The sequence below is a fragment of the Schistocerca nitens genome, chromosome 7, assembly GCF_023898315.1.
Source record: "Schistocerca nitens isolate TAMUIC-IGC-003100 chromosome 7, iqSchNite1.1, whole genome shotgun sequence".
Lineage (NCBI taxonomy): Eukaryota > Metazoa > Arthropoda > Insecta > Orthoptera > Acrididae > Schistocerca > Schistocerca nitens.
Window position 1 is genome coordinate 347,002,548 of NC_064620.1, and position 9,780 is coordinate 347,012,327.

Genomic DNA, 9,780 nt, shown 5'->3' on the forward strand with positions numbered 1-9,780 from the left:
GTGGGAATTTAAGGAGATGGGACCTGGATAAACTGAAAGAACCAGAGGTTGTACAGAGTTTCAGGGAGAGCATAAGAGAAGAATTGACAGGAATGGGGGAAAGAAATGCAGTAGAAGAAGAATGGGTAGCTGTGAGGGATGAAGTAGTGAAGGCAGCAGAGGATCAAGTAGGTAAAAAGACGAGGGCTAGTAGAACTACTTGGGTAACAGAATAAATATTGAATTTAATTGATGAAAGGAGAAAATATAAAAATGCAGTAAATGAAACAGGCAAAAAGGAATACAAACATCTCAAAAATGAGATCGACAGGAAGTGCAAAATGGCTAAGCAGGGATGGCTAGAGGAAAAATGTAAGGATGTAGAGGCTTGTCTCACTAGGGGTAAGATAGATACTGCCTACAGGAAAATTAAAGAGACCTTTGGAGATAAGAGAACCACTTGTATGAATATCAAGAGCTCAGATGGAAACCCAGTTCTAAGCAAAGAAGGGAAGGCAGAAAGGTGGAAGGAGTATATAGAGGGTTTATACAAGGGCGATGTACTTGAGGACAATATTATGGAAATGGAAGAGGTTGTAGATGAAGATGAAATGGGAGATAAGATACTGCGTGAAGAGTTTGACAGAGCACTGAAAGACCTGAGTCGAAACAAGGCCCCGGGAGTAGACAACATTCCATTAGAACTACTGATGGCCTTGGGAGAGCCAGTCATGACAAAACTCTACCATCTGGTGAGCAAGATGTATGAGACAGGCGAAATACCCACAGACTTCAAGAAGAATATAATAATTCCAATCCCAAAGAAAGTAGGTGTTGACAGATGTGAAAATTACCGAACTATCAGTTTAATAAGTCACAGCTGCAAAATACTAACGCGAATTCTTTACAGACGAATGGAAAAACTGGTAGAAGCCAACCTCGGGGAAGATCAGTTTGGATTCCGTAGAATTTCTAGCATTTGTAGACTTAGAGAAAGCTTTTGACAACGTTAACTGGAATACTCTCTTTCAAATTCTGAAGGTGGCAGGGGTAAAATACAGGGAGCGAAAGGCTATTTACAATTTGTACAGAAACCAGATGGCAGTTACAAGAGTCGAGGGGCATGAAAGGGAAGCAGTGGTTGGGAAAGGAGTGAGACAGGGTTGTAGCCTCTCCCCGATGCTATTCAATCTGTATATTGAGCAAGCAGTAAAGGAAACAAAAGAAAAATTCGGAGTAGGTATTAAAATTCATGGAGAAGAAGTAAAAACTTTGAGGTTCGCCGATGACATTGTAATTCTGTCAGAGACAGCAAAGGACTTGGAAGAGCAGTTGAACGGAATGGACAGTGTCTTGAAAGGAGGATATAAGATGAACATCAACAAAAGCAAAACGAGGATAATGGAATGTAGTCAAATTAAATCGGGTGATGCTGAGGGGATTAGATTAGGAAATGAGACACTTAAAGTAGTAAAGGAGTTTTGCTATTTGGGGAGCAAAATAACTGATGATGGTCGAAGTAGAGAGGATATAAAATGTAGACTGGCAATGGCAAGGAAAGCGTTTCTGAAGAAGAGAAATTTGTTAACATCGAGTATAGATTTAAGTGTCAGGAAGTCGTTTCTGAAAGTATTTGTGTGGAGTGTAGCCATGTATGGAAGTGAAACATGGACGATAACCAGTTTGGACAAGAAGAGAATAGAAGCTTTCGAAATGTGGTGCTACAGAAGAATGCTGAAGATAAGGTGGGTAGATCACGTAACTAATGAGGAGGTATTGAATAGGATTGGGGAGAAGAGAAGTTTGTGGCACAACTTGACTAGAAGAAGGGATCGGTTGGTAGGACATGTTTTGAGGCATCAAGGGATCACAAATTTAGTATTGGAGGGCAGCGTGGAGGGTAAAAATCGTAGAGGGAGACCAAGAGATGAATACACTAAGCAGATTCAGAAGGATGTAGGTTGCCGTAGGTACTGGGAGATGAAGAAGCTTGCACAGGATAGAGTAGCATGGAGAGCTGCATCAAACCAGTCTCGGGACTGAAGACAACAACAACAACATCATTATGGTTAAAGGGTATGCTAAATGCTTGTTAAATTTGTGTCTTTTGGTTGCTTAGAAGTATGTACAGTACTCCCATTTGACATGAATGTTACACTCTGAGAAATTGAGAGGTAGTATTGCTTGCTAGTACTTAACTGCAGGAGATGAACTAGGTAGTACTAGTACTGCCAATACACACTACTTAGCTTTTGGAGCTAATAGTTCTTGTGTGGCAGAGGAGATAGGGACATGCTGCAGAAGGTTAAAAGGGAAAGTCAAGTCATTGTGACACTAGGACGAGAGACCCACCAGTAATTATGATGAAGGTAGACAAAGATGAAGGGGGAAGCATTGGAGAGAGGTCAGAGGTGGTACATTGGTAAGTACTGTGCCAGCTTCATTCTAGAGATAAGGACAGAGTGAGAAGTAAAGATACAGGAGAAGAGAAATTAGGATGTGTATGTAAACTATCTGATCAAAAGTAACCAGACATACCTACGTATTGCGGAATTTACCACTGGATGTCGTGAGAGGCAGATGTGCTTGTAAAAGGAGCCAGGGAGTATTGTATTGTTTGTAGAGAAGCAGCTATAGCAGAATGTGTCAATCAGGAGAGCTCAGTGACTTCAAATGTGGACTAGTCATTGGGTGTCACCCGAGTAGAAAGTTTATCAGAGACATTTAGACTCTTCTGAAGCTGTTCAGGTCAACTGATGATGATGTGATGGTGAAGTGAAAATGTGAAGCGACAACCACAGCTAAACAAAGACCAGGGAGATCTCATATACTGAGGGATAGAGACTATGGAGTGCTATCGGGGTAGCATTAAAAAGTCACATGATATCTACAGAAGGAAGTACTCAAGAGTTCCAAAGTTCTACCATCATTGCAGTGAGCATATTAAAATCCACTAATAGTTGTCAGAAAACTTCTGATGTGAGATTGTCTCCCATAATATATGGAAGTACGATGAATCAAAGTATGTTCAACATTTTGAAGTACCTCAGCAGTTGGGCATGGAAAGTAAAAAAAAATTGCCTTAACCTTCTAGCAATCATTAATTTCATAAATATCTCCATACCACCTTCAACTGTCTATTGTCACAAATGTGGCGACACATCATGGAATGGCAGCAATGAGGCCTTGGTAGGTTGCTGGAGGGGGTTGGCACTACATTTGCACACACAGGTTGCCCAATTTCCGTAAATTTTGGAAATGGGGGCAATGATCTCTGATGCCATGTTTAATCATATCCCAGATGTGTTTGATCATGTTCAGATCTGGCGACTTGGGGGGCCAGCACATCAATTGGAACACACTTGCACAAGCTCCACTGGACCCATGGATGCCCATGTGAATGTTTCCCAGAGCATAATGGAGCTGCCACCAGCTTGATTGTGGTCTGCAATACAGGTATCGAGAAGCTGATGACGGATTCGTGTCCTCCCTTCGGCATGATGACAGAGGTATCAGGATTCATCAATCCATGCAATGCTCTGCCACTGCACCAACATCAGTGCCGATGGTGACACATCCATATCAGTCATAGCTTCCGAATGTCGTGGTGTTAACATTGGCACATGCATGGGTCATCAGTCCATCATTGGGAGTGTTTAGTGCACTGTGTATTCATACACACCTCTACCTTGTCCAGCATTAAAGTCTGATGTTTGTTCTGACACAGTTTGCTGACTGTCCTGTTTTATCACTTTTCCCAGCCTATGACGTCCGACATCTGTCATTAGGGTTGGCCACCCAATCCCACAACATCGGGACATGGTTTCACCTTGGTTTCACCATGTGTTGAAGTCATTCAGATTGATTGTGTGCCTTTCCCATTCTACACATGGACGCCATGCTCACTGACTGATTGTGTGCCTTTCCCATTCTACACATGGACGCCATGCTCACTGACACTACTTACACCCTGTCTGTGTCTGACAAGCAGTCATTCCTTGGCCCATTGATGCTGCTATTGCCTGGATGGCTTTATATTGATAGTAGGTTGGTGGCCATGTTTTGGCTCCTTAGGGCATATGGGATGTTGAATCCTATCTTGTGCAGTGTGATGAAATACAAAGTAGGAGTGTCAGACTTGTGATTCAGGATCCAAACACATCAAGAAAAAATCCGGACAAGGAACTGAAAGTGAACTGAGAGTTTGCCAACTGTGAAGAATTTGGGCATGGCATTGAGAGCTCTGATTGGAGGAAACCAGTTCAAATGCGTTAAGTTGAACTCTCAAGTAATTTTAATCGGATTATAGCTGTCAGATTCCAACATTGTGAATCATGTTCAAAGCCAGGAACAAGGTATGTCAATGTGTAAGACAGCAGAAAATTACTATAGAATTAAACATCGCTTGTTTTGTCCTCTTAAGATGTACTTTCTGACCAATAAGTAGTTTTGTTTGACATCTATTCTGTTACATTATGCCAATTGTGTCATATTAGCAACTTTAAGAATGTACTTTGGAAAGGAAATTGAGGTAGGCTTAGAAAGGAAACAAATTCAAGAAGTAATGTAAGTTAAGACCAGGTGGATAGTGAGGAGGAGTGCTTGAGGAAATTATAATCTTGATATTTGTAGATTTTTGACCAGGATGAAACTTGACAAGGCAGTAGTCTTTTGTTTTATAGTAGGGTATAGTGGTAGGGTATAGTGGGGTATATATAGCAAAGATATTTGTTTGCTTATGTGTTCAATATGGTAATTGTGGGTGTAAAAGCAGTTACAAGATTGTTGGTTTACGTACTGAGAATATCTGTCAGAACACGTCCACTCAGTTAGAGAACATTTAATGTGTAAGTTGTGGCAGCTGTTAAAATGAATATTAATTATCCTGTTTTGGTGCTACTGAACTCGGTGTGTATTAAGTTTCTGGGTAGAACCATTGGCTGTGGAATATTTACAGATAAGAACTTCCATTTTGCAAACGCTTTATATTAATTTGCATGTTGGCTCATAGCTCATATTGGGGTAAATAGGCTTCCACACTATATGTTTGTAGATAGATTCATGAGTAGTCTGTATGTACTGACTATGTGCAAGAAGTGAGAAGAGTGTTTTGCTGACTTTTTCATTTGTTGTTATATTTTATCACCTAGTTATTTAAGAGAATTCTGCATTTTTCATGTACTCTTCAACAGCATAGATTCCCTGAATAAAAAAAAAAAAAATACACTCTTTGGTTTTAAATAATTTAGTGACTGACCCATTAATGGAGTACAAATTACAACTGTTGGTGTGTTAAGGCTCACAGTTCCTCAAACATGCAAAAACTTATTTTTTCTTTCATGGAAACATCATGAAGTGACTAATCATAATGTATAAATTTCAGTTTAAATATTGATGACACCAAAGTAGGACATGTGACAGTTCCTTGAATTTACTTATGCTGTTGTATCTTTAACTTCAGTGTTTTGATACCAAAATAAGAGACCATATTTCAACTGCAGCATATATTTCTCATGACTCTTTTTAAGTTTGCACAGTCCGCTGCCTAACTCCCATATCCTATTGCTTTACCTTACATGTTCTATCTTCTGATAACTGCAGCAAATGAAGCAATCAAAAAGGGATATAGATGTATAAAAAATGAGATTGACAGGAAATTCAGGAAGACAAGAAAAACATGAATGGTTAAAGGACAAATGCAGAGCTGCAGAAACATATGTGACTAGGAGAATAACAGGTGCTACCTATAGGGAAATTAAAGAGTCCATTGGAGAACAAAGAAGCAGTTGTATGGATATAAAGACTCAAATGCGAAGCCAGTACTAACAAGAGAACCTCCCCATCGCACCCCCCTCAGATTTAGTTATAACTTGACACAGTGGATAGGCCTTGAAAAACTGAACACAGATCAATCGAGAAAACAGGAAGAAGTTGCATGGAACTATGAAAAACATAAGCAAAATATACAAACTCAGTAGTCCATGTGCAGGATAGGCAACATCAAGGATAGTGTGAGCTCAGGAGCGCCGTGGTCCCGTGGTTAGCGTGAGCAGCTGCGGAACGAGAGGTCCTTGGTTGAAGTCTTCCCTCGAGTGAAAAGTTTACTTTCTTTATTTTCGCAAAGTTATGATCTGTCCGTTCGTTCATTGATGTCTCTGTTCACTGTAATAAGTTTAGTGTCTGTGTTTTGCGACCTCACCGCAAAACCGTGCGATCAGTAGACGAAAGGACGTTCCTCTCCAATGGGAACTGAAAACATTTGATCGCAAGGTCATAGGTTAACCGATTCCTCCACAGGAAAACACGTCTGATATATTCTATACGACACTGGTGACGGCATGTGCGTCACACGACAGGAATATGTTGTCGACCCACCTTACTTGTACACTTTGCAAATGGGTAAAAAGATTCTTCTACCTTGCCCGATTTAGGTTTTCATGTGGATGTGAAAATCATTCAGAAAGAAGTGATGAAAACATAAGAAGTTGTCACATAAACTGCAACAAATGAATGCAACAGTTTCCCTGTGCTCTGTCAAAACATATGTTTTTAACGCTTTCAAATTTTTCCGTGTATAGACCGTCAAATCCTGCATATGTCCAAGCAAATCTGAACATGTCCTGGAATTTTGGAGAGTGAAGTTGATTATGTGTGAGTGCCTGAACTTTGATAATTGACACACAATCACGTAAACAAACTGCTCTGTCTACCTGCGCAGCTTCTGAAAATCGTAGAATCTTTTTACAAAGTATTTCACGGCCGGCCGGCCAGATAATAATTGTCCGAAAATAAAAAATTAAACTTTTCACTAGAGGGAAGACTTGAATCTTTTTTTCCCCTCCTCTCCCCCCCCCCCCCCTCCCCCCCTGTCGGGGGTGTCGGATGACACTCGTTCAGGTTGTTCGTTGATCCGTTCACTCAGTTTTTTATTACAGAGGGTAGCTAAACCTTCTGACCGAACACGCTGAGCTACCGTGCTGGCAGAATCAAGGACCTCTCGTTCCGCAGCTGCTCACGCTAACCACGGGACCACAGGGCTCCTGAGCTCTCACTATCCTTGATGTTGCCTATCTTGCGCATGGACTACTCAGTTTGTATATTTTGCTTTTTTTTTCATAGTTCCACACAACTTCTTCCTGTTTTCTCGATTGATCTGTGTTCAGTTTTTCAAGGTCTATCCACTGTGTCAACTTGTAACTAAATCTGAGGGGGGTGCGATGGGGAGGTTCCCTTGTAAGCAAAGAAGTGAAAGGAAATGTGGAACAAATATATGGAGGGTCTGTATAGGGGAAACAAACGTGAAGACAATATTACAGAAAGAGAAGAGGAAGTAAGTTGAGGTGAGATGGGAGACGTGATACTGCGAGAAGTGATACTGCGAGAAGAATTTGACAACATTCCTTCATAACTATTTAAATCATTGGGAGAATCAACTATAATAAAACTTATTCCTCCTGGGGTGGAAGACACATGTGACAAGCAAAATAACTTCTTGAAGTGTGTAGTAGCAATACCAACCCCAAAGAAGGCAGATGCTGCAGTTGGGCATACTTCTGTACCATCAGTTTAATGAATAATATCTGGAAAATATTGACATAAATTATTTACAGAAGAAGAGAAAAATTGGTAGAAGTCGCTCTTGGAGAAGGTAAGTTTGGGTTCCAGATAAATGTAGGAAGGCGAGAGAGTACTGACCTTACATCTGAGATGATAAAATTTTGAAGGTAACAAGGATAAATACAGGAAGCTAAAGGTTATTTATAGATTGTACAGAAACCTGACAGTGGTTATAAGAGTTGAAGGATGCAAAATGGGAATAATAGTTGAGAAGAGAGTGATATGGGGTTGTAGCCTATCCCTGAAGTTATTCAGTCTGTACATTGAGCAAGCAGTAAAGGAAACAGGAGAAATTTGTAAAGAGAATTAAAGTTCAGGGAGAAGAAATAAAAGCTTTGAGGTTTATCGATCACATTGTAATTGTGTTAGATAGAGCAATGGACTTAAACAAGAGTTTTTATAGATCCATCATACAGATGTGGATGGATTTTGCTATTTGGGCAGAAAAATAACTGATGATGACTTAAGTAGAAAGAATATAAAATACAGGCCGGCAGTAAGAAGAAAAGTTTTCTGAAAAAGAGGAATTTAACATGTGATATAATGTAAAGTGTTTGGGAGTGTTTTCTCAAGGTATTTATTCGGAGTGTAGCCTTCTGTGGAATTGAATCATGGACAATTAGCAGCTCTGACAAGATGAGAATAGAAGCACTTGAAATGTGTGGCTACAAAAGAATGCTAAAGGTTAGAGGGCTAGATTGAATAACAGATAAGGAGATACTAAATCTAATTGGGAACAAGTTAACTAAAAGAAGGGATTGCTTGACAGGACACATGAGGCATCAAGCAATAGTCAGTTTGGTAATGGAGGGAAACCACCACCACCACCACCACCACTGCAGGTAGATTCATCAAACCTTGATATTATGCAATAAACTCTTATGAAGACATTGTTCCTCATTGGTTGTAACAGGCCTTTGTCATTGATTTCGTGAGAGTTGCATTACATGGTTGTGAAAGGTATTAAATTTTTATTAATTAATTACTTAATTTGTAGTTTTCCTTCGGAAAAGGCAGCCATATTGAAAATAAATTATTATAGAAAATATGTAAATTAGTCACGGATGAATTTTTGAGATTGTCATGCTTGCAATTTTACAGATAACCATAAAGAGAATGTGCTGCAACTAGTTGTTGAAAGATGTCCTCTTAAAGAAGTACAGAACATAAGGAAGAGCAAGTTTGCTGCAGAAGAAGTAGATTGTTCTACAAGAAAACTTGTCACCAAGAAAGAAGCGGATAAAAGAGGTCGCTTGACTTGTAGTTAAAAATGTAAGTGTGTGTGTGTGTGTGTGTGTGTGTGTGTGTGTGTGTCAGTTGTATATGCTTTTGAGATTTTATAGTAGTGTGTCAATGTTTTTTACATAATGTTTATTTTGATGAAGAGCAAAACCTGTACATAACTTTTTACTAAAATTTATGTATGTAGATTATTCTGTGATATTGTATGAATATGAGGGAAATGTCATATGTTTTCTGTGAGAACTTTATGCCTTGTAATAAATGCTCATTACAATCTTTTTTTGTATTCTTGCAATACCTGGTTCTTATGTGTTTTATAGCAGTCAGTACTATTTCCTCTGACGGAATGCTCTATGATTTGAATTCTACACGAATGTTCATATCTCACAAAAGTATGGTTAATCAAACAACGGAAAATCCAGGATGGCATGTAACAATAGGAGAGAAGGACAGTTGCATCTCCGCTATATGGCAAGTAGCAACTTTCCTTCTCTCATATTGAAAGTATGGTTAAGTAAGTTCGGTACCTCTATGCAGGCAATACTGCACCCTTAAGTGTATTTTGAATTCCACTGTGATAGACAACTAAATAAATAAGATTATAAGTAATGTGTCATACTGATAAAAATGTATTTTCAAATCAATTGTCTAAGTGGATATTTTAGTGATTATAATGTAATAAAAAAATCCTATCTTGTTCTCTCATCTGCATCCACATAGTTACACAACAAGCCACCATTTAATGTGATTTGGAGGGCTCTTTGTATCTGTTAATAGTCATTTCCTTTCCTGAGTGAGGAAAAAGCGACTGTCTATATGCCTCTGTACAATACATAATTTGGTCCTTAAGCTAAATGTAAGCTAGAGGCAGCAGTTCTGCAGTCAGCTTCAGATGCCGGTTTTCTAAATCTTTTCAATGATGTTCCTCAGAAAGAACATCGC

The 9,780-nt window shown here is 39.3% G+C and overlaps 1 protein-coding gene across 1 annotated transcript in view; it reads left to right on the forward strand.

The window, feature by feature from the left end:
• LOC126194884 (protein Spindly-like) overlaps nucleotides 1-9,090 on the forward strand; it is a 153,884-nt gene extending 144,794 nt beyond the window's left edge. The window contains exon 11 of the mRNA XM_049933233.1: nucleotides 8,698-9,090. Coding sequence (XP_049789190.1) covers nucleotides 8,698-8,864 — 167 coding nt within the window. The 3' untranslated portion in view covers nucleotides 8,865-9,090. The remainder of the gene's footprint in view (nucleotides 1-8,697) is intronic.
• Nucleotides 9,091-9,780: the final 690 nt, after the last annotated feature.